Source organism: Ostrinia nubilalis, chromosome 2, assembly GCF_963855985.1.
Source record: "Ostrinia nubilalis chromosome 2, ilOstNubi1.1, whole genome shotgun sequence".
Lineage (NCBI taxonomy): Eukaryota > Metazoa > Arthropoda > Insecta > Lepidoptera > Crambidae > Ostrinia > Ostrinia nubilalis.
The window spans coordinates 10022148-10046217 of NC_087089.1; the positions used below are offsets into that span (position 1 = coordinate 10022148).

At 41.3% G+C, this 24070-nt stretch overlaps 1 protein-coding gene and 1 long non-coding RNA gene across 5 annotated transcripts in view; one reads left to right on the plus strand and one right to left on the minus strand.

The window, feature by feature from the left end:
- The first annotated feature begins 1595 nt into the window (after positions 1-1595).
- On the plus strand, positions 1596-3810 carry LOC135082854 (uncharacterized). The gene is made up of 2 exons (XR_010259504.1): positions 1596-1787; positions 2990-3810. It is a non-coding gene; the product is annotated as an uncharacterized LOC135082854 (long non-coding RNA).
- LOC135082818 (filamin-A) overlaps positions 3494-24070 on the minus strand; it is an 88346-nt gene continuing 67769 nt past the window's right edge. For 3 of the 4 annotated variants that reach the window (XM_063977584.1, XM_063977591.1, XM_063977604.1), the window contains 32 exons: positions 23798-23918; positions 22783-22856; positions 22504-22660; positions 22014-22222; positions 21477-21656; positions 21313-21387; positions 21044-21203; positions 19928-20076; positions 19706-19778; positions 19369-19536; positions 18494-18663; positions 18029-18121; positions 17379-17523; positions 17128-17213; positions 16582-16774; positions 14497-14718; positions 14022-14185; positions 13145-13295; positions 12817-13065; positions 11821-12041; positions 11198-11405; positions 10966-11094; positions 10688-10852; positions 9983-10140; positions 9240-9419; positions 8674-8818; positions 8206-8421; positions 7688-7861; positions 7186-7361; positions 6484-6645; positions 5844-6023; positions 3494-4604 (listed from right to left, as the gene is read on the minus strand). In XM_063977584.1, coding sequence (XP_063833654.1) covers positions 4467-4604; positions 5844-6023; positions 6484-6645; positions 7186-7361; positions 7688-7861; positions 8206-8421; positions 8674-8818; positions 9240-9419; positions 9983-10140; positions 10688-10852; positions 10966-11094; positions 11198-11405; positions 11821-12041; positions 12817-13065; positions 13145-13295; positions 14022-14185; positions 14497-14718; positions 16582-16774; positions 17128-17213; positions 17379-17523; positions 18029-18121; positions 18494-18663; positions 19369-19536; positions 19706-19778; positions 19928-20076; positions 21044-21203; positions 21313-21387; positions 21477-21656; positions 22014-22222; positions 22504-22660; positions 22783-22856; positions 23798-23918 — 5091 coding nt within the window. In that variant the 3' untranslated portion in view covers positions 3494-4466. The remainder of the gene's footprint in view (positions 4605-5843; positions 6024-6483; positions 6646-7185; positions 7362-7687; positions 7862-8205; positions 8422-8673; positions 8819-9239; positions 9420-9982; positions 10141-10687; positions 10853-10965; positions 11095-11197; positions 11406-11820; positions 12042-12816; positions 13066-13144; positions 13296-14021; positions 14186-14496; positions 14719-16581; positions 16775-17127; positions 17214-17378; positions 17524-18028; positions 18122-18493; positions 18664-19368; positions 19537-19705; positions 19779-19927; positions 20077-21043; positions 21204-21312; positions 21388-21476; positions 21657-22013; positions 22223-22503; positions 22661-22782; positions 22857-23797; positions 23919-24070) is intronic. The other variant, XM_063977597.1, reaches the window with a different exon arrangement.

Below are 24070 nucleotides of genomic sequence, written 5' to 3' on the forward strand. Positions count from 1 at the left end.
ATTACTCGCGCTTTAGTTTGGTTGGACAAGATTCAATTCCTATGGTTATTAGGATTGTTGAATAAGTACTTACTTACCTAAATTCTTTTGTAGTGCATGGTGCACTCTACATTTAGTGCATGCTGTCTAGACTAGAGTCTGATGACTGATCCATGTCAATGACAATAAAATTGGTACAATGCCCCAGACATATTCTTTCAGTTGGGCACTATTCTGTTTAGGTAGGTACAATTTAGGTGGCTCCATCATCCAGCACTATTTATTTTGACTCAGAGGAGATCGCGCTCAGTGCTCTGAAATCATTCATGCAACACACAACTTGTAGGGTATCTCTTAGAAAATAAACTGAAATATGGATGAGTTATTCGGAAAATCAGTGTTGTAAATAGTGAAGGAATAATTAAATGTTGTGATCGTTTAAATACTTCGAAATGTGGACATTTGTGTTTAGTTTGGTGTTGTTTACGTACACTTTCGTGACTTTAGTGGGCACAGCTCCAGCGTACCACCACAGTAAGTGAATATTTTGGTAACGTACTATCACTTGATTCCTACTCAATACCCTGAGCACGAATAACACTCGTAATCGTAAGTATTCTTAAAAACAGCTAAGTACGTTGTTTTAAGGAATAAGTACTTACGATTACGGTGTTATTCCTGACGTTGTTTTGTTTTTCATAAAAAAAAAAAACGATTAAGTAAAGTAGAGAACGATATTTATTCGTTCTCAGGGTACAGACACGCACGCAGTAGATAACTGGATAATTAGTAAAAGCTGACGTATCCTAATTAATATAGCTTGAATAACATTTAAGTAGGTAGGTACCTATTAAGGTAACATACTTTACCAGACGTAAAACCTATATCTAGCTTTTCTTAGTAATAAATTACCTACCAATAATATATTCTGTAATAAATGAATTTCACTCTACAACGAAAGGCTGTATTCCGATTTCTTCTCTGACGAGGTCGATATCGATCGATGGTTTTGTATTTATTTTCACATGTTCAATTCATTCGCACGTCGGTCACAATTGGTTGCTAATTGGCCGCTGGTATTGTTCCAATTTTTACATACCTACATTCGTACCTATTAACTAAGTGTTTGTCAGTTGGCCTAAAACAGGAGCGCGTGGGCGCAAGACAATATTATTATTAGCATTCATTATTTACCTTTGTTTTCCCTTATACATATATCAGTTCAAACCCAGATAGGTAGGATAGGTAATAGGAACTTCATCTAAATTGATCTAAGTTGAAATCAACCGCAGAAGTAGAGCGAGTACTCGTACAACTGGTTCGACAGGTGATTTGTCAGGTTTGTTTTTAATTTAAGTAGTTCTATCTTTTTTAGCCACACATTCTGTTGTAGTTTGAGCATCCGAGCATCTCATAACGATTATGCCTATCTATCGTATTCTTCTGGTCCATAGAAGATTTGTTTCTTCCACATCTTTCCTCCTTTGTTCAAAAGTATGCCATAGTGTTTGTATTGCTTTAATCTCTCCTATTACTTAGAAGGAGTAGAAATAAAGTCACAAGTCATCAGTTTTTGTCCATGAAGTTTCAATTAGCTAATTTCACACTTTCAGTACGAGGCCCCCATTACACGATTAGCACCTCGCCAGACGCACACAAGCAGCCGTTCATAGAGGTCCGGAATGTGACGTACCATGGCAGCGGGCCCAGAGAGGAGGCCCGGGCCATGTGCTCCGTCCGCACGCAAGAGGTTAACGCCACCGCCAACGCTACCATCACAAGGAGGCTGCATGGAGTCGTCACGTCAAGTAAGAACTTATTTCCTAAGATATACAGTATCATACAACGTTTGACGCACACAAGCAGCCGTTCATAGAGGTCCGGAATGTGACGTACCACGGCAGCGGGCCCAGAGAGGAGGCTCGGGCCATGTGCTCCGTCCGCACGCAAGAGGTTAACGCCACCGCTAACGCTACTATCGCAAGGAGGCTGCATGGAGCCGTCACGTCAAGTAAGGACTTATTTCCTAAGATATACAGTATCATACAACGCTTGACGCACACAAGCAGCCGTTCATAGAGGTCCGGAATGTGACGTACCACGGCAGCGGGCCCAGAGAGTAGGCCCGGGCCATGTGCTCCGTCCGAACTCAAGAGGTTAACGCCACCGCCAACGCTACCATCACAAGGAGGCTGCATGGAGTCGTCACGTCAAGGAAGTGACATGTTATCATGTAGGTAAAGTCGATAGCACATCCGCATCAGACTATTTTTTCTTGCAAAACACCCCTATTTTAATACAGGGTGACCAATTGGTGAGTGATAAAAAAAAAGAATTGATTCTACTGCTCAAATTCAACTATACTTTCCACAAGGGAAGAAAGTTTAAATCCCCCAAGAAAGTTAATCTTTCCATACAAATTGTGACCAGTAACCAGCCAATTTTGTTTGGTAAATCACCAATGGGTCATGGGTTATTAATTTTATTGATGACATCACAAACCTGTTTGTATTGAAATACACTAATTTAGGACTCGTAAATGGGTCGGTCGTGGTCGTAAATGCTAAGCCGGAACGGATTCGATCTTCATGGCAAGGCGCCGAGTGAAATAAGAGGTCAATGTCGCGTTTGATTCTGCACACATAGATATGACATTTTAATGTGCTGCTGTTATCTTATTTCTTACTCCAAACTCTTCAAAGACATAGTGCCAATTACCAGATATACGATACCTATCTGAAAAGTTGTACGAGGGACCGAGGGTGTTGGATACCGACCGCTACCACCCGGCTAATCTGAAAATCGTTGAGGGGAGGCCATTTTCAGCAGCGGACGTCATGTGGCTAAAATGATGATAATGATGATAAAAGACTATAGGATCCTATCTATACTAATTTAACAGCGATATCTAGAGTGGACCCAGTCAAACCATCATAAATCTGTAATTAAATTTTGACGTCTTACCCATTTTCTATTTTTTAATTTACAGTTTTAATACTTATTTTCACAGGAGAACTCCACAGCGCTATACAGCGACTGGAAGTGATAATATTCGGGCAAATGCAGCAACTCTGGCAGAGTCTAGATGCGCTCCGCGGCCATCTTGCGGGTGACACTCGTACTGCGCGCACGGCATTCCCTGACCGAAGATCTATCGCGTTCCGATACAAACCGGGCATGTAGTTTAAGAATAACTTGTGTCAATAGCATAAGGTTTATTATAATGTACCTACCTTCTATCTACCTCTTTCGCAGCTGTACCAACCAATTGCCACCGGTGTAGATTTTTTAGGATTTTTAATTTATTTTAGAATAGATCTCAATAAGTGTCATAGAAAAGTTTCATTTCCGAAATTGTTTACCAGCTTCCAGCTTGTCTACCAGCTTTATTTTACTTTGGGTGGATCAATGTCTTCCTAAAATGTTATTGTCGAAGCCCTAATTTCACCTAACATTCTTACTTACGTTTCATTATTACTTTTGGGGCAAAGGAAATCAAATTAAAAACGGCACGTAATAAATTTCAATTTATTAACAATTAGTAACTGAATAGTTCAGGTTTACACGGTCCAGTTCAATCGTACGATCCGTAGCATGAACTTGACCGTGTAATAACAATAAAAATACTTCGTTAGTTACAATAGTTAAGTTAATTAAATGATTATAAGCCTAAATGCCATTAATAAATATTAACAAATAAACAATTTATTATGTTTCCCTTAAGATTAATATTTTGCATTAATATGTATGTACTCGTAGAAAACGGGAGATTCGAGAGATTAAAGATTTTTGAATCTTTACCTTATAATAAATGGACGGATTGTCAAGAGATGCCGAGTTTTATTTAAGCTACTTACAATATTTGTAAAGGCTTAGACATTTTAATGTATTTGTTCATTGCCGTATACTCATTTGAACATTGTCAACATAACTATTTTTACTATTGATTTTAATTTTTTGTTGTATTGCTATTTTTTCTTATCCACAAATTTCTACTTTATACTTTAAAGCGTGGAATAAGTTGTGTTACTAGGAAATGGTTTACTTTAATCTACAGTAAGTACAAATTGGCAAAATGGGTGGTCTATACTATAAAATATCAAGTTTGTAAGAGATTATTTAATAACTTTATTACGCAAACTGGCAATTTTCGTTCAGGTGGACGTGGGAGTTTATTTATGCAACGAAAGTATGTCATGATTATAAATTACGTGTAGTTAAAATTGTCATAAAATTCGTTTGAACATGCTGCACAGTTATTTTAACGAAAACTGTCCGATCGCGTAATAAGCTACAGACTTGCAAGCAAAAAGGCGCAGTTCACACAGAGGCACGAAGTTTTATATTTTTGGCGCCATAGTGTAATGTCCACCAAGATTGTATTGTTTTTTTCAGTTTTAGACATTTAAATTGCTTGCATCTCAGTGTAAACTAGGCCTTATAAATTGAGTTATGTAGTACCTAGATGGCAGGGTCGTATGTTAGTGTCAAGCGGCGGTGGCCTGTATGTACCGGCGGAGCTCCTCCTGGGTGTCGAATATCATGACCGGGAACGGAGACCCGGGCACGTGGCGGCCGGCCCATCGGACCTCTACGCGGTAATCTCCTGGCTCGGTGGGCGAAAACTGTATGGGAATAATTACGGTTTAAAACATTTTTGTTTCTCTAAAGATTACATTAACTTAAAGAACTGTTAAACTTGAGTAGGCAGACTTGATAATCTTATATGCTGATATAGATCGCTTTCGACTGAACTAAATCGAACTGTGACCGTTAAGTGGCGGAACTTGCCTTTCGAATCATGAAATCATATTCTTATCAAAATATCAGATTGATTTTAGTCTTATGAAACAGGGATGAAATACACAAAGTTATTAATATTATGTGTAACCTGCCTAAGGTTCTAGCTCGGAACAAATTTCTTTTAGGCAATCTATTAACCATTGAAACGCGGAGGCATGAGTATATTAATTTAAATTAAAAGACCTTATCAAATTATTGAAATTGAAGGATTTAAAGACCGTGAGACGATTGCCACCACATTCTATGATAAGATAAATATAAAACACACTTGTTTTTTATGAAGGAGATAAACTATTTAATCTTTGATTATTTTCCAATCAGTATAGTGGCAAAGGTATCTTATCCTAGTTAATCTAATCAATAATCCTCAGTACTTGAGATTAAAATATGCATATTGTTCATGAAGAAGTTTTAAGTTTGACCGTCAAAATAAATGATTAGTTAGGTATTTGGAATATAAAGCACACCAGACTATATCGCAGAAGAAACGCGACTGGAACGTGGCTAGCAGCCTGATTCTACTACGAGACTATTCCCATCTATCGCTTCCACCGCTGCAACTCCTGTGTAGCCAGGATCTACAGTTTGACCGCCAATAAAAACCCAACCATTGAAGGTCAAGTTTGTCCAGGACCTGTAGTAAGGCCCATTGTTGTTCGTTACATTGTATACCTTGCACAATATAGTGCGGTCTTTCTGGTTTTCGCGCTGCATCTAGACGTGAAAGGCGCATGGTCAGCTGTCCGGCGCCCACGCTACGGGTATCGCAGAAGAACAGCGATTGGAACTTGGCTAGTACACTTGACCCGTATATGCTGACCTGTTAAGCCCAGAACAGACGGTGAAACGCAACTGCAACGATCAACGAAACTGCAACTTTCTGATGATTCTTATGAATGAAACTGAAACTGAAAGTTTCAAACTGGTCGCGTCATTTGTGGTCTCTCAACGGAAGCTATGGCAGAAACTTAGATGCAACTCAAAAGTAACCAGTTTCGTTGCAGTTGCGTTTCACCGTCTGTTCTGGGCCTTAGTAAGGCTTATTGAGACTAGTTTCATACCTTGCACAGTATAGTGCGGTCCTTCTGGTTTTCGCGTTGCATCTCGACGCGGAAGGCGCCCTTAGGGCCGCGCACGCGCACCGTCAGCTGACCGGCGCCGGCGCCGCGCGTGTCGCAGAAGAAACGCGACTGGAACGTTGCTAGCACGCCTGGTTCCACGCCCGGACCGTACACGCGAACCTGTTAATAAGGCTCATTTTTATAACAGCTCTTGGGTAAAGGTAGTCGGCTCAAGGCATGATGTAGGTAGACAGTAGGATGTAGGGGATGGAGGCAGAAAAGAACCACAATTGAAACGTATAAGTGTATAAGGCTCATTTTGAAGCAACATTTGGATATGTGAGGCTTGAGCGTACGTGTCTAAGAGATTTTCCAATCAATAATTTGGTCGGTTTGGGTTGTTCAATTCAGGAATTGTGGACGCCTCGAAGCCTGAGAGGCTCGCTCGAAAGCAAGTCATAGCCTGAGATGGAGCCGCAGACGTATGTCCAAGTTAGATCAATAGTACGCGGCTCCTTTTCTTTGGGCTCCGGAGAACACCGTCGGGTTTTAGTGGGTACGCCCCGCCCACTACATAACCTAATTTTCCTATATCGTCTAACCACTATAAAAAGAACCATCCCAGTTCTATTTAGCCTACCTTGGAGGGGTCAGGCGCTCCAGCCACCTTGAGCACGAAGGGCGATCCGGGAACGTGGTCGCCCGCAAACTGTATGCTCAGCACGTGTCGCCCCGCCTCAGCTGGTTTGACATTTAACGTGAACGTGCCGTCTCCGTGCTCGTATAGCTCGCAGTACGCCACCTGGGGACAATACAATAGTTCAGCTACAGAATAACAATGGATAGGAAGGACTCAATCAATACGTTAGCCCAAGAAAACATAGTTTTAATGATAACAAGACCTAGCATAGATTCAAGCCAATTGCTGATTACACAGCTGAGCGAGTATAGTTCGGACAATGCTATGTGGAATCTATGCCTGACGTTTAATTTTGGGATTTAAGGCGAAAAATCAACCGTTCTGTGGTGTCTGCAAAACATTTTTAGGAATTTAGTTGTTTACTATGTTGTTCCTTAAAAGTTTGGATATTCCTGGGGACCTATTACAAGGTGGAAACGATAAGTGATCTCACTCGATTATTTCTAAACTATGTAAGATATCGAAAAACTGGTTACTCATCCTGAAAGTGCTTTACAAGCTCTTCTAAATGATACCAATAAATAGGTGACAGAATAAATTGGATGTATCCGAAAATTCAATATTTCCAGCTTGTATAGTTTAGAAATATCGAGTGAGATCACTTATCGTTTCCACCCTGTATGTTGACGTCACACAGCCTACCTTGTTGGGCCCCGTGCAGTGCGCCGTGAGCTCCCCTGGCCCGGCGCGCCTGGTGTCGATCCACGAGCGTATCTCCATTCCCACGACGCCGCCCACTAATCCTGCGCCTGAGCACACGACTCGCGACGCGTCACCGCTCTCGGAGCCGACGTTCACATTCACTGTCAATGGGCAGCCTGGTGGAGAGAAACAGTGATGGTTAGAATGGTAGGAACTCAAGTTAACCCAAAAATAACAAGTTGGGTACGCAAAAAAAAATGTCTCGTGACGTGCACGAGGCGTGGTCTATACGTGCGCATTTATACAGAGTGTTCCAAAAAGTAGTGTCAAGCCGAAGCCCAGAGGTAGAGCATCACTAGGGCTAGACACAACTTTCACACACCACGTGGCAGTATTGCATGTCCATAGTTAATATGTCCGTGGACTGTAGTTATTTAGTCGTATATTTGTTTGTGAAATAATATTTATGCATTCAGCAACTTCAACCCTTCAAACAACTTACCCTTAACGAGCCGTCCCGCCCACATGACCCTGAGTTGGTGGTCTCCCGCTCTTCTGGGGGTATAAGTGGCTCGCCACAGCCCGGGCCCGGCGGCGGCCAGCGCTACCGGGATCTTATCTCCGTCGGGAGACGTCAGCATTGCTTCAGGAGCGCCTGGCCCGGCTGCACTGCCATCTGGGTGGAAAAAGGATCGTATTATAATTATAATCATTAGTCATTGAGTATAGAGTATTTTGAAATTGAAGGAATTTGCCTAACTGTGCGCAGCGATTCCAGAGACTAAAAACTTTTTGTCAAACAAATAGTCAAAGTGGCCTCAATATAGCAGCGGGTGCAGAAGCAATTCCGCCAGATAGCGACTTCACTACGAGTAGGTGCATTCAACGCTTTACAAAGCCGAATAGAGACTGTGACACGAGTCCTATTGTTACTTACAGTCGTTGCCTTCGACCATAACACTTAGAATCAAGACCTAACTTACGTCTACGCTATTTAAATTGTAAAGATTATTCACTCACCGACAGTAAACACGGCCGGCGTATGCGGCGCAGCGTGAGCCAATCCTCTTCCAGCCAAAGTAACTCTATCTGCTGTATTGCCCGACGCCACTAAAGCTCTCCTAGGCGCTCCGGCCACTAACGCTCCGTTGTAAGTCAGTTCTAACTCCTGTTCACCGCTCACACCTTCAGCTGCTGCTAAGGTTACAACGGCACGGCCTGAGACTGTTTCTACGCCTGCAAAATGAAATAAAATATTAGATGCCTTATGCTTCAACCTCACAAATGCATTCATAGGCCATAAACAGGTCGCGCGACCCATGACCTCCGCGCGACCTGTTATTGGCCTATGATTGCGCCGACGATGGCGATCTGCACGCGTTTGTGTGGTTGAAGCTTTACAATTTTAGGTTTATGTACAATTTACTTGAGGTTTAATGCTTAAAAAAATTTACGAAACTATAGCTAAATAAGTTTGATTTCACTTACGTTGATGCCTGCCAGCCAATAAGCATTCTAGGGTTCCTGGGCCTGCATTGCTCGTATCGAGTACTAGTTTTGAAGGCGCTCTGACTCTTCCTGAGTTGTCGGCGCCCCATCCACCCACTGGCACTATAGCTGATGTGTCTATTACCTGTTAAAACAAACCACGCCGTTTGAATTGAAATTCTGATTTTGTTGTAAATTTAATATTTCGTCTACTGACAGAATGGGGTAACAAATTATCAGTATTCGTGAGCATGCGCTGCACTGTTATCTGCAGGTATTGTATAAATAATATTATACACAAGGCATTGAAGTTGGAACAGTTCCCAGAAAATGACATATTAGAAATATCATAAAATATAGTTAAATAAGAGTGACACGATTTTAATTTACAATCGACAGCATACAACCTTACACAAAACCATTATTTCATGCGTTTATTTTAGGTGATATCTTTAACCTGAACTGTACTGTACATAATTTTACTAAAGACTGCAGACAAATGTCTACCTATAGTAAAAAAATAAAGTACCTAACAGTATAAAGAAGTATCATGCAAGATATCTTACTTTGACAGAGAAAGGGCTCCCAGGCAACGGTCCGGAAGAAGTGAATATCCTAACTTCATACAAGCCCACTACCAAAGGAATGTAGGCGCAGAGCCATTCCCGCGGCGCTCCGGCCACCACTCTGCACTCTAGTAGACCTGAGTCCGTGCTGTCTTCTTTGTTCTCTGTCAGTCTTTCGACCTGTTAGGTGGGAGGGAAAGAGAAGACATTAGTAAAGTGGTGCGTGATTGTGAAGGAATAGGAATTGGTGATGGGTTATCCGGTGCATTTTTGGTAGTTTGAGCTGTACATCATGCTGAACTGGTAGAACGTAATGTAAGGTTAATCTTGATCTTATGATGATAGCATAATATTTCTTTTGCATTTTTAGAGCAGTTCCATTGATGGTATATAATATTATTGATATTTGATCGATGACAGACTTGAATCAATTCTTGGGTTTCACATCAAGTTCTGCGCGAAGCAAAGATTTTTTTATGGTATTATCAAAACGCGATTTTAATGTAACACCAGACTAGACAGTCTGGAAACACCGCTCTGCAGTAATTCCTCGCTTCGTTTCGCTGCATCACTTGGCACCAATGGATAGAAAAATCGCAACTCTCCTCCACATTACTCCCTCGCTCCATTCTGTTGCCTCATTCCACGTTAATGGATCCAGATGACTGCGGCCGCTCATCACGCTCAGCGATATTAAACTACCAGCTACTGCCATTGCTATACACAGCCGATTGTGTTCTCACCTGAACCGTTGGCGCCGAGTCCTCCACACAGTGGATGGTGAAAGCGGCTTCTTTGCCGACATGCGCGTGCACGAGCCCGGTGCCTGCGCAGCGCGCGGCGGTTGGACTACGGCCGCTCAGCACGCCTAATGATATCGGACTACCCGCTACTGATGCTCCTGTATTGGGAAAGGGGATTGATAAGAAAGATACACCCTGAATCGCGACTTGACTTGAAATGACATCACATCACCGGAGAGTGAATTCAGCGCGTAAAACGCTTGCCGATAAATTATGAGTGTCGGCATTACACTTACACTTACCGAGTGAGTAAGATGACAAGCGATACGTGCGAGCCCATGCGCCCAGTGTGGACGCAATTTAACACATCATGGCATATTGGCCAGCTATCTTAAAAGCTCTTGTTTTATGCGTTTTATCTAGATTTTACGTTATAATAAACCAAGACTAGAACACTACTCTAGTCTATGCGTTCATTCTAGCGTAATTTTCGAAGCGTTGTAGGTGGTAAAAAAATGTCATCATCATCATCATTTCAGACATAGGACGTCCACTGCTGAACATAGGTCTCCCCCAATGATTTCCACAATGGCCGGTTGGTGGCGGCCGCGGCCTGCCACCAAAAATGTATACGCGTTTAATTACTAAACTAAAAGCGATGATTATTACGTGGTAAAAGTACCTTGTGTATTGATTAGCACTTACCTCCATAAGTGATATAGATCCTATAATGAGCGGGTATCGACGGCCGTAAGCGCACTTTGTACAAGTGTCCATCCTCCCGAATGTCGACTGGCAGACGCACGCGGCGGTCGCCCATCGCTTCGCAAACCACTTCGAGCTCACCCACACCTGCGTCTTTTGTGTCCACTGAAAAACAATTACAATGTGAATATGTGCTGTTTAAATTTAAACCCAAAGAATATTGACATATAGGGATGGTTAAAGGCAAAATTTAAATAGAAAATGGCACCATAGCTTACCTGTAAAGTTGATGGGTGTTTGTGCAATAATGTTCCCAGTGGGTAGTCCTGATATTATCACTCTGTTAGGATCGAACGACTCGCACGTGTAAGGGCTGCCAGATACAGGTTTTGATAGATGCAATACCTCTGCAAAGAAAAGTAGGAAAGTTAAAACCATAATTTGAACCTTATTCACTTAAGGTCGAAAAACTATGAAATTTTGTAACAGATGTGCTGTAGAAAATCTTACCTATGGTACTTTGTCCAACTTCAGTGATAGTGAACTCGGCTTGCAGTAGCCCTGACTTGGTCTGGTAGCACCTTACTGGGAGTGCCCTCGATCCTGGACCAGAGACAACCACGTCAAACTCTCTGGCTGGTCGCCCTAGCGTGTCTATACTGAAGGACGCTACTCTTCCCGCTTGAGCTTGGTATAGGCCCAGGCCTGATGCTGTGACCTGAAGGATAAAAAGGAATTGTAAGTTTATAAATATGAGAAAGAAAACAAGTGGTCAACATTTCTGTGCGATGCTTTAAAGAAAATCCAGTCGATGAGATTAATTCAGTCAAGTGTCAGTCAGTCAAGTGTCGAATGCAACATGAGAGGAGATAGAATATAGTCATGGGCGTATTGAGTGGGAGCAGTGGATGGCAAGCTGCTACCTCGCCTAGAAATTGTACGTCTCTAGAAACCTGCGTTATATTTTATTCTTAAGTCAATTGTCAGACGCCCTAAGTACGCATAGAGAGAGAGTGCCGCTGTTCAGAAGAGTCAGGCGTTGAGACGCCGCCTTAACTGGGTTGGATGTTCTTGCTTGGCAACCAGAGACCTTCATACGCAAAGACTCGAGTCTTTATTCATACGTGACATACCTCTTGACCATGTTGTGGAGGCTGCACATCCAACAGCATCGGCTCCCTAGCTATCTGAGTGCCGCTCCATAATAATGTCAGCCGGTGGGGCGCCGCCCTAGCTGGGTGCCATACTAGCTCCTGCCTGGCGCCTCCGCGGCGTCGTACGGAATGGGGCACGGCGACCCCGCCGCACGTGACGCGCCCTGAGAGCCGACCTGCGCCGGCGCCGCTAGTGCTTACTGGTGATGGAAGATTTAGGATTATGACGATTATGAGCACGAAGTTAGTTGTATTTTGTATACATACGACTAGCGCTTTTGTCATTGTTGTCTTTTTGTTTAATAACATTCATAATGGTCATTATAGATTGTTTTCCGTAATGCACACGGTAATAGCATTATGTAATTTAACGCCTCTTTTCTATTAAGGTATGATGAACCTAACAAGTTACAAAACAGCTAGAAATTACGGTCAAATCTCCTGTGAACTGAAATCGTGGAGGTTCTGTAATTAGTTTAGGCCCGTAGTTGGGCCCGATTCTAATTTGCATGAAGAGTCGGTCGATCCCAAATCGGTGTAATGTGCGCACTTTCATACATGTCCATAGGTACTGATTAACAGCCCGACCCAACTATCTGAGAACTAAAAGTCGGTGTTCTGCGCCTAGGCTTAGGATTATGACGAATATGAGCATGAAGTTTAAAACAAAAATTGAATGTCGACTCGCGCTTTCGTCATTGTCGTCATTTTTTTGAATAACATTCATTATGTCATTATAGTATTTTTTTCCATAGTGTACACGGTAATAGAATTATGTATATTGGAATGCCTCTTTTCTATTCAACTATGATGTGCCTAACAAGTTACCAAACAGCTAGAAATTACGGTCAAACACATCGGTGTAATGTGTGATTGTGGAGGTTCTGTGACATTGTTCAAAAAAAGACAAACTAAGGATCTTGCACACACACATCTCTACACATATTTCGACCTATTAAATATCCTATAACTCACCAGTAAGTATGGCAGGCCTGTGTGCTACCGCGTCGCCTATCGATAGCACCTTCACAGCGGTGGCATCCAAAGCTTCCACCTCAGCCACCGGTCCTCGCGAGCTCCTCACGACGTAACGACCGACTCTACTTGCTGGGAAGGTTAGCAGACCAGAGTCTTCAAGGTTGGCTTCGGATACGCGAGTGCCGGTTGGCGATATTACTTCTATATCTGACAGATTTTCGTCTATTTCTACTGTTGCTATGCCTCCTGGAAAAAAATATGACATTCTTCATTTGTTATAGAAAGTATTGAAGCCCATTTCAGTACAGAACTGAAGAGTACATACCAATTTGTACATAAGTATGTGGCTCGCTGACTCGGCATACGAACGGACTGCCGGGCACGGCTTGCTCGTTGAACGTGACGGACACCCTGTGGGGTTCCCGGGATACCGGCACGAATGTGACGTCATACAGGCCACGGGCTACGGCTACCACCTGTAAGACAAGTTAAAATGTTACATAAAATATTGTGTGCAGAGTTTAACAATATGAGGGCTTGATATTGGATATTTAACTTTTTTTTCTATATCGAATTTAAAAGACACGGTTTTTATCAACCTCTTGTAAATTATCAGCACAACATAGCAACGCGTATTTTATTGTTTTTAACAAAGAGCTTATTTTGATAGTCATCAATACACAGATAGGTAATTAAAAATGCAATATCAATGATTAACCGCAAGACACCTGCTATGTTAGGCAAGTCAGATTACATTTTAACAGTTAAATCTGAAAAGATAAGGATTGATGAGTTTTGAAAGTCACGTGTCTTCAGAAAAACATTTTGTTCTATATGACCAAATTCGATAAAATGTAAGTTAGTACTTTTATCAGAACTGCCATTGTTCCAGTAGATATAAGACCTTGTTCAGACACGCGGTTTGTGGGCGGTTCTCATTGGCAAGGTACTGAGGCAGCAACCGTGCGGTTTTAGTTCGATGCAAACTGTCCGAGAACTGTCCGTAACGGCGCGGATTCCGACGTGTCTGTACTAGGCCTAAGTCCTAGTTCAGAACCACACTATAACAGTTCTTGTACATTTCATCAAACTAACCGCACGGTTATCGCCTGAATGCCTCCTTATGAGAGCCGCCCAGAAACCGCGCGTCTGTACCAAGCCTTAAACAGTATCTTTATTTTAACGATTCAGCATTCACTCACCTCAGCCTTAACAGTAGTAGAGGGCGTAGAGACCACAAGTTCTAAAGTACCCTCGCCGGCTCCCGCCGCGTCAACGCTGAAAGTAACTGGCTTGCCTACTTCCACACCTCGCTCTTCATCCACCCCGTCGTCTAGGCTCAAACCTTCTAGGGTGCCTTCGAGTTCTGGAAAGAATAGTATCGTTTTAACTCTATTGTTTAGTTTGTAGGGTAGGCCATCTTTACATTCCTGATTGAGATTACTACAAGACAAAAGGAGGTACCGTGGTATAGCTCAACATCAGGATCCTGGTCTATTTTCAGGTAAGATTTTCAACTTAAACAAAGGTCTTTGGCCCACCACGCTTATAGGTAGTAACTGTTATCACCAAGAGCGTCTTTATTGATTTATCTGATAAGAAAGATCATTTCGACTGAAACCAGATGTTGTCGAAATTAGAACGCACTACATACGGCCTATATTGGATATAACTTACCTCCAGGCCCCAATCCAGTAACCCTCACTCGTCTCACGTCATACACGTTGCACGTGAATGGCGACCCGTTGACGTGTCTGCCAGCGCAGGTTATTTGCACACTGTGTCTGCCGACCGCTTCAGGAGTATACGTGGCGGTGTATCGACCTTCTCCGGTTGAGTTCACACGGGTGCGAACGCTGCTGCCTCCTGGACCGGCTACGTAGACTGAAGGCTCGCCGGCTGTAAGAGTGGGAATTAGAACTGTATTCTTGAAGATTTAAGGTTTAAATTAGATTTGAAACGGTAACGGTAGATTTGAAAGTAGTTTTGTTGAGTTTTAACATTTAAATAAATCACAGGCCTGAAACTATTTTGATACTCACTTGTTTGCATTTAATAAACAACTGATTCTGATAGTTATCAATATATAGGTATTTAATAATGCCAATCCAGTGAGTAACCTCAAGACACCTGGTAGATTAGACGAGTCAGATAAGATGAGTAGTAGGTAATGAGTTTTGAGACTCTGTGTCTTATATTTAATTCATCGTTTAAGAATAAGGCCCAATATATTTATAATTTCCACAAACATGGCACGAAAAAAAAACGGCCAAAGTAACCGAGTCTGATCAAATGAAAAATAAACCTTACAGTCAACTGAAACTGCCTATCGGTTATTATCTAAATCGAACTCAAAAACAATCCATAATGCTGATGCTTACATGAAATGTGTCTGAAGAACCGACCCACATATTTATTGAAAGCAAACATAATAGATACGTGATACGTAACTATGAGTTTGTTCACCAAGCTGTATAACGCAACACAAGCCATGGTAAGCCTTGGAGAACGAGTAAAGCACGATACATTAGCCGGTGACCACTAACCAGCGGAACTGATGCAAACAAACAATAAGACAATGATTAGATTTGCAAACACCAAATGTGTGAATCATAACACTCAATGGGTTTATTGGGGCAACAAATATAAACATGAGATAATCGGGCTGTGAATTGGAATGATGTATGTTAATTTGGTCTACTTTTAATCTGCTGATCAAAAAGTTTGGTGCCAAAGTTGCTCTTATAAGGGTAAGAACCTGTTTACGTTATTTATTAATTCTTATCACTATTAAATGGATAATAATTGAATTCATATTCGTAAAATATATCAGTGATAGGTTCATTCCGTTTAGGGTAAAACTAGCTACCTTAATAATTATACTATAACCTTCGTATCAGTATTTTGGTAGCGCATCCCTGCGATATAGGACATTTCATTTGTGGTTACCTTCTAAAGAAAACTCTATACCTACAAGTTTGTGTTGACACTTTTACGCCCGTATTCAAAAACATTACTATGAGGTCTCATATTTGCTGCGTCACTTATGCAAGCATCGTTTGTGAATACGGGCGTAAGTCATATAGGCACAGAATCAATACTGTCACTGTATAGGTAAAAACCAAACAAATGAAGATCCAGGAACCGTGGAGCCAAATCAGTCCCTATTTCTTGGATATTAAAAACTTCACTTACAGTGGAAGCCAGTGAACTGTATATCGGCGGGTTCTCCCCTGGGGGTAGATGATAGACCGGGGCCCGTAGCCCTGGCATCGGCAGCCGCAGCCGGAACCGTGACTAAGCACGTGAATGGAGACCCGGGCACTGCGTGGCTATTGAACCGGACCGATAGCGTTCTACTGGTTTGAAGTTCACCTAGTATTTAAAACTTCACTTACAGTGGAAGCCAGTTAGATGATAGACCGGGGCCCGTAGCCCTGGCATCAGCGGCGGCGGCCGTGGCAGTTACGGAACACGTGAACGGAGACCCGGGCACGGCGTGGTCGTTGAACTGATAGCGTTCTACTGGTTTGAAGTTCACCTAGTATTTAAAACTTCACTTACAGTGGAAGCCAGTGAGTTGTATATCGGCGGGTTCTCCCCTGGGGGTAGATGATAGTCCGGGACCCGTAGCTCTTGCATCAGCGGCGGCGGCCGGGGCAGTCACGGAACATGTGAATGGAGACCCGGGCACGGCGTGGCCGTTGAACTGATAGCGTTCTACTGGTTTGAAGTTCACCTAGTATTTAAAACTTCACTTACAGTGGAAGCCAGTTAGCTGTATATCGGCGGGTTCTCCCCTGGGGGTAGATGATAGTCCGGGACCCGTAGCTCTTGCATCAGCGGCGGCGGCCGGGGCAGTCACGGAACATGTGAATGGAGACCCGGGCACGGCATGGCCGTTGAACCGGACTGATAGCGTGTGTGGGGCTGGTTCTACTGGTTTGAAGTTCACCTGGAATTTGAAATAAGAACTTTGTTGATTGTCTTTTGTTAATCCCTGACGCAATAAGAGGGGAGTTAAATTATGTGTGGCACCGTAGCTCTTATGAACTTTTGATGATTAGTTGTCTTATGTTTTTCGAGTCCAGAGCGTTCATAAAAATGGTTATTTTACAACTTCGCTGTTTTTTGTCAGTTTTTCCCTTTTTATCGAGAACTCGTGAATGTAACAAGTTAAAGTTGCGGATATAATTTTATTATGATGTGGAATGCAAGAGTTGGGCGAAGGAGAGAAAACATATCATGCAAAAATGTGCAGGAACATCTAGTTTTAACAACTACAACATATAAGACTAAGCAAATTACCTTGAATCGCGCGTTTCCTTCACTCTGTACATAGTTGGGTACATTTCTGCCGTTTACAGCGACAATAATCTCCAAGTTGCCAGCACCTATAAAACATAAAAGACCATTTATAAATAAATGGAAAAAAAATGAAGATATAATATTTAGACAGGGTAAGAGTAATATAGCAGTAAGTGTGATTATAGTTTGAATGCAAGATTTATTATTATCAACTAAGCATTATTCATATTTACAGAATCCTATAAACTTACCGGCGTGCGACGCATTGATAGTAAACGAAACTGGTCTGCCCACAACTCCTGGGGATATATCAGTGACAGCCACTCTAGCTGCGCTGTACGCTTTGACTAAGAACGGGCTGCCTTCGACGTGACCGCCCATCGCGCCTGCGCGGACCTGTAGGAAATAAAAAAGTATATTACGATTCTGACACACATTTTTGAATAAAGAATTTCGTGATAGACGAGAGTTTTGTGAAGGTAAATCCGCGAGTTAAGGCTAGTTTTTATTTAACCAATCGAATGCTGAGAATTCAGACAACAATTTGAAAGTCATCAGTCTCGTTCTGATCAGTGTTTAGGCATACGAAAGGTAAAATGCCGTGTAAGTGTGCTTGTACACGGTTAGACAGGAGGAGATACCAAAATACGAACCGAAAAGGATTTTTCTTAGATTAATACACAAATAAGATATAATACTAAACTAGAAGACGACTGTGTTAAGAAGAGGCTTTGACTTTAAACAGCTACGTCATGATTGTGAATGTGACGACCTACTTGTTATGTGGAGCACTTCTAATTAGTAATTAAAGTGTCATCAATGCTTTTATTAATTTGCAGAATAATGAACTCATACTAATACCTAACTCATATATATTTCAGTGTTAAGGAACCAAACTTACCTCAATGCTGTGGTCTCCAACGTCAACAGGCACGAAAGATATTGTGTACCGCTTGCTAGCTTCGTTTTCACCCACGGTTTCTTCGGCTGATACCTACAACAAATGCATAAGTAAAGTATACAAAATATGTTCACTTTGGTAAATAAGAAGACATGTTCACAGGCATTTCAGGGGATAAATCATTCACATTAAGTTTTCTCTTTCAACCATAATATCATTTAACTAGTCCCAAGCTATGCAGAGATCATAATATTAGACTAGATAATGGATAAAGATACGCCAGATGCTTGGTAGATTTACATTTACATATCATATGAAAATGAACATACTAGGAATAGAAACAATGAATGTCGATAATATTCTATAGCTCAGACGACGGTACCACACAAGGCTTAACACAAGGCATCTTATGTTCTGGGAATAAGAGCGAATTACCCTCAAAAATGTATAGTCTACAATACATACCTGCACTGGTACTGGCCTCCTAGCGGGTCCCAGCACCTCTACGTGTGGTGACGTAGGCGAGTCCACGCTGAATGTATACGCATCTCCTACGGACACTTTGTCAGGGGATTCCCCTGAGCCAGCTCCTATCACCCGGGCCGGCGCTGACACGTGACAGACGAATGGGCTTCCTAAGAAAGAAGAATAGGTAAGTATGATGCAACATTAGCCCAAAGGTGAAGGTGTCTGACTGGCTGACTCGAGACCCGAGAAACGCTGGTTTAAGCCCTGCCGCCTCTGAACTAATTGTGGTGAGCCCACTGGTAACACAAGTGTATTTTTAGCTTACCACTAGCGGTTAATTACTAATATACTACTACTGTAAGATAAGGCAAAAATATTGTACGGACAGCGGTAAACACTGGCACGTTACGTAGTAGTAATAGTGATACGAGTAGGAGCGTAGGATTCATTCAGGTTGAATGACTAAACAGAGCTCAAATCGTGATTCATGAACTCATTTAGTAAATGACAATAGGGAAGATAAAGCAAAAATACAGGAAACTACTTGTTCTATATTTTATGGAAGGAATGCTGATCGTGTGAATACCTCTCGACATTGTTGGTCTGTATTCGTTGGTTGGTGGCTCAGTTCCATTGATAAATTTCGAATTGAATTGTGCTATTTTGTGTCAATTGAAGCTCAGTGTGTAGGAGTTTTTGAAGACTTAACTCACACGAGACATGGTATCCGTTGAATCCAAGCTCTACATTATCAAAGCGTGTATTCCGTAATATGTGGCAGATGGCGTAAGTGTGAGCACTTCGTGACGCGTCCTCCGTTCACGGTGTCTTCCAGGTTACGCTATTTAATTCCTAGTTGTTTACAAACTCACCCGGGACATGGTCTCCGTTGAACCTCAACTCCACGGTATGAGGGCGAGGGTCGCGTGGTGTGAAACTGATGGCATAAGTGTGCGCGCCTTGCGCAGCCGCCGCGGTCGGCACGCGGCCTCCGTTCACGGTCACCTCCAAGTTGCCTGGCCCGGCTGCCATTGTTTCCACTAAAAGGTAGGTGGGTGTTGATGAATGGGTTATGATTCGTCATTGTAAAGACAATAAATTATTAGAACTAATATTATGCAAAATTCAATTTAGTTGATCTTAGACTTTGCAAAACACTTCTATAAGATTACTTGATGTAATACTAGACAAATATATTAACAAACTTACCTAAAAATGTAACGGGCTTTCCAACGGTTCCGTGGGCGACATCTTTCACCCTTATCGCAGTTACATCATACACCTGGAAAATAATCATATTTTATAAATTCTTTGCTACGTAACACCTATAATATCAAGAAGTAAGTATATTAAACATGATTTTGAATTGTTCGCTAGTTTGTACCAAGTTTTTTTTTTAAATTTAGTGGTTTTTGTAGTTAAATGTCTCACCTTCAAATGGAAAGGGCTGGCAGGTATGGGCGCGGAGTCCACGAGCACGTTCAGGCGGTGTTCGCCGACGGCCTTCGGCACGAATTCGGCTCGGAACACCGCCGGCCCGGCCGCCGCCACCGCCGCCGGCACCGACGCTCCGTTCGGACCTACGCCCCCGAATGCTCAGCTCACCGCCACGCCCTAACTTCCTACTTCCTATGCTTTTTTTTCTGGCCAGTATTTTTTTGTGTCGTATGTTTTTTTTAATTCTTTTTTATTTTAGCAGTGAATTATTACTTTCTATTTTGTTTTTGTTTTTAGGGTGACTTTTACCGGCCAGTATTTTTTTACAAATGAACTAATTTTTATTTCTTTTTTTGATAATTTATTTACAACCATTTTTTCTATGATACGAATTTACAATCTCATGAATGTTAGGAGTTAGGGCGAAGCAGATGAGCATACCTCATAAATGATTGTTATAGTGTCATGTTATTTGAGTATTTTTTTATTTAGCCAATTTGACACTCTTTTTGAACCTTTGTGATTCTCACCTAGCTGTATTTAATTCACTTACTTAAAATAAATGTTTTAAAACCTAACATAGACTAATATAAGCAAGTAGTGATAAAGCACGTTTTAATATTAGTAATATTATTTAAAACCTATATGTTAAGAGGTGGATTGTTAGTACAGCGAAGCTTTAGTAATGATCCTATTACTATCTTTTAATTTCTCCTTGACTAATCGTTTTGATAACTCTCCAAAAGCGTCTATCATCCTTTTTATGAATCTTTTGGGTCTTTTCAAGTTTTTTTTTTATTAAATTCAACCATTATTTTTTCGTCTATACCACCCTGTAACGAAAGAATCAAAATATTGTGATGTGAGTATTGGAAGAAAAAAAAAATTGAAACTAATAAAAATGAAGGCAACATTTAGTGTATTTGCAATGAATATAAAAGGTGCAATATAATATACCACATAGAGCACAGATTATGCAAACACATCCACCTCCTAATCCACAGATAATATTTTATACATTCTTATTTTATAACACATTTTGTTAATACAGGGGTACAGATTTATCCAACACGCAAAAAACTAAGCAGAAGCAGTGCTTCTTCAACTTACCTTCAACATTCACTTCGATCTGATCGAGTGTGGCGGTGGGGTGGTGAAGAGTTAGGGAAGCAGGTTGATGCAGAGGCACTGGGCCTGGTAGAGCCACTCGGGCTCCGCTACCACTGCCTTCCGATACTTCAATGATAAGAGGGCAGCCTGGCACTCGCATCTGTGCGTAAAAAAATATTATTTATAAAAAAGAAACAACTCAAAAATCATTGAGCTAATATTTACTAGTAACCGTACCAGAAAAAACCTAAGACGTTGCTATAGCTTACCTTATTGAAAGAAACATTTACGACATGATGGCATGCCTCCGTCGGTGTAAACGAGACTGTGAAGCGTGCATTGCCCTGAAAAAGCCAATTAACACCAATTAGTTCTCTATTATATTGATCAACAACATTGAACAACAATATTATTTGTTAAATTTATGTTTTACCTGTGGATGCACTTGGGTTGGGATGTTCAAGCCGTTAGCAGCAACTGTGATCTCCAAGTTGCCTTCGCCGGCCTGAGCTGCATCAACTGCTAACTGGACTGGAACACCGACACGGGCTGATGTTCCACCGGTGACTGTGACTAGCTTGCCGTCATATGCTTTGCATGTTACTGGAGTTCCCTGAGAAAATAAAGAATGGAATTAAACCAAGTTTTTTGATATACTTTATTGAAATATTGTTTTTATAATTTTTCAAATTAACTTAATGTTCTACTGTTGATCATCATAAGATGTAAATGAAGTTACCTATTTTAAATCTAAGCTAAATTATCCAATTTAAATGTTTAAATATGAATAATAAACAAAGAAATTAATTTAACACTTCTCTATTAATCTGTCAACACAGTAAACAAATGCATTTTTAAATTGTCAAATGTTTTTTGTTTATTTTTTTCTTACAAGAGTCGCACACAACCATCCAGTTACAAATAGACTATCACTGGTGCGCTTTATTTTATTACTTTTTATTTTACTTACCGGCACTGGCTGGTTATTGTAATGCGCTGTCAATGTGTGGGGTCCAACGTGTCTTGGCGTAAAGCTGGCCACTAAGCCAGTGACCACGTCTCCAGTTAGCCGGACGGGGACTTCGCCCCTTGGCCCTCGGACGGTCACAGTGAGCTCTCCGCCGCCGGAGCCTTCCACTCGGACGGAGCATGATGCTACTTCTCCCACAGGTATTAATTCTGAGAGAAAATGAAATAATTTATTAGAAATCAATGTTTGTACACAAAAAAAACAAACCCTTTCAAAAATGATACAAAAATTTTCAGATCAGCTGATAATGTCAAATTCAAACGTCACTTTGACATTGACACTGATAGTGAAGGTGAAAACGAAACGCGAAATTTCAAACTACGTTTTGTTCGTTACTCCCGGAAATATCGAGCTATACAGGCTTTTACGGGTAATCTTTCAAACAAACCCTTCTATTTATTAGTAGGTAAGTACCTAAGTTATTACTAACCAACTTGCGATGTATCTATTGTGACTCTTTGGGCGGGAGCTACGTGAAAGACAAACGGCGACGATGGCACAGGCTCTCCATTAAATTTTATGTCTACTCGGTGAGGAGTTGGCGTTTCTGGCCGCCAAAAAACTAGGCATCTTCCTCCACCCACAACCTGAAAAACAGAATAAAGTGATTTTAGAGATGAATAGAGAATACCTGACCACCTAAATTAATAGAGTTGTGTTTTATTTTTACCCGAATAAAAGGTACCTAAAGCAGGTACAAGTATTTTACCTGTACGTGATTGGGGACTTCTCCTTCATTTATTGATATCTCAAGTTGCCCTTCTCCTGCAGCACTTGCATCCACTGAAAATCAAAAATATGTTTTTAGGTGTTTAGTAGGTAGGTAGGTATATGTATAGTAGGTACTCGTTGTCGTTATCGATAACATTTAATGTTACCAATTTAAACTATTGGGGGTAGGTTCCTATCGTTTTTTTAGGAAACTACTTCCGGACGTGCCTCCGGACAACAGAAATACTAATTTTGAAACAAAAGGGTAAATGTTCTGCTGTATTAGGCGACTGTTATTTAATTTTAGCAGTAGGGTGACCTCTCAGATCTATGATCTGAGGGTGACCTAGTTACAATTAATGTCGATCAGGACAAAATGCCCATCCCAGGCATCCAACTAAAATGAGGTACCTAAGTACCTACTTGTTTAGATTCGAAATCGATAGGTACGCAGAAATGTTATGTAGTTTAATAAAATATCAGATTCCAGGTAAAAAATAAAAATATTGCAATCCGCGATTCCAGAAATTCCGAATTGCATATTGCTGGCATCATTCGTCCATAAAAGGGCGAATGAAACGTGATATCGGATATTGTCGATATTCGCGGTATTCAGGTTGAAGTTAATACTTGGAATCCTGGATAGGTACTGGAAATAACTTTATATTTGTTTATTCACTGTGATACATCAGATGGATATGAACTATCATAATGATTTTGATGCCGTATGAGTAACCTACCTAACTACTTATAAGCATATTTAGAGATAAATAATTAATTTCTTCCCAGTAGTTCCTTTTGATAGTTCCTTTAAAAGAACTAATAATGGTGCCTACGCTTTTCTTTCCATTATTGGTTCCTTCGAAATGAATGGGAAGTAATGGGAAGAAACAGTTCAGGTTTGTCCCTTTCTAGGATGTTGTAGGTACCTACTTTTTACGACGGGAAATCATATTAGTGGGAATAAATGGATTAATAAATAATTTTATTATAAAAGTTACGATATGTCATACCTTTGAATTGGCACTGTTGTCCAACCACTGCGTTTCCCACATCAGTGACTTTGATCAGGCTGGAGTCATACACTTTGGCGACTAGGGGGTCTGCGGCTAGCTTATCGTCGGCGATTGAAACCTGGCAAAACAAAAGAGGATTAAAGTCAGTAACTTGGTATGTACGTAGATATCTCAGAGATTAAAGACGATATTTTGAATTTAAGCTGGGAGCTTGGAGCGACGACCAAGATAGTGAATATTCTTTGTTTCTAAAGTTCATATCTGTCGAGG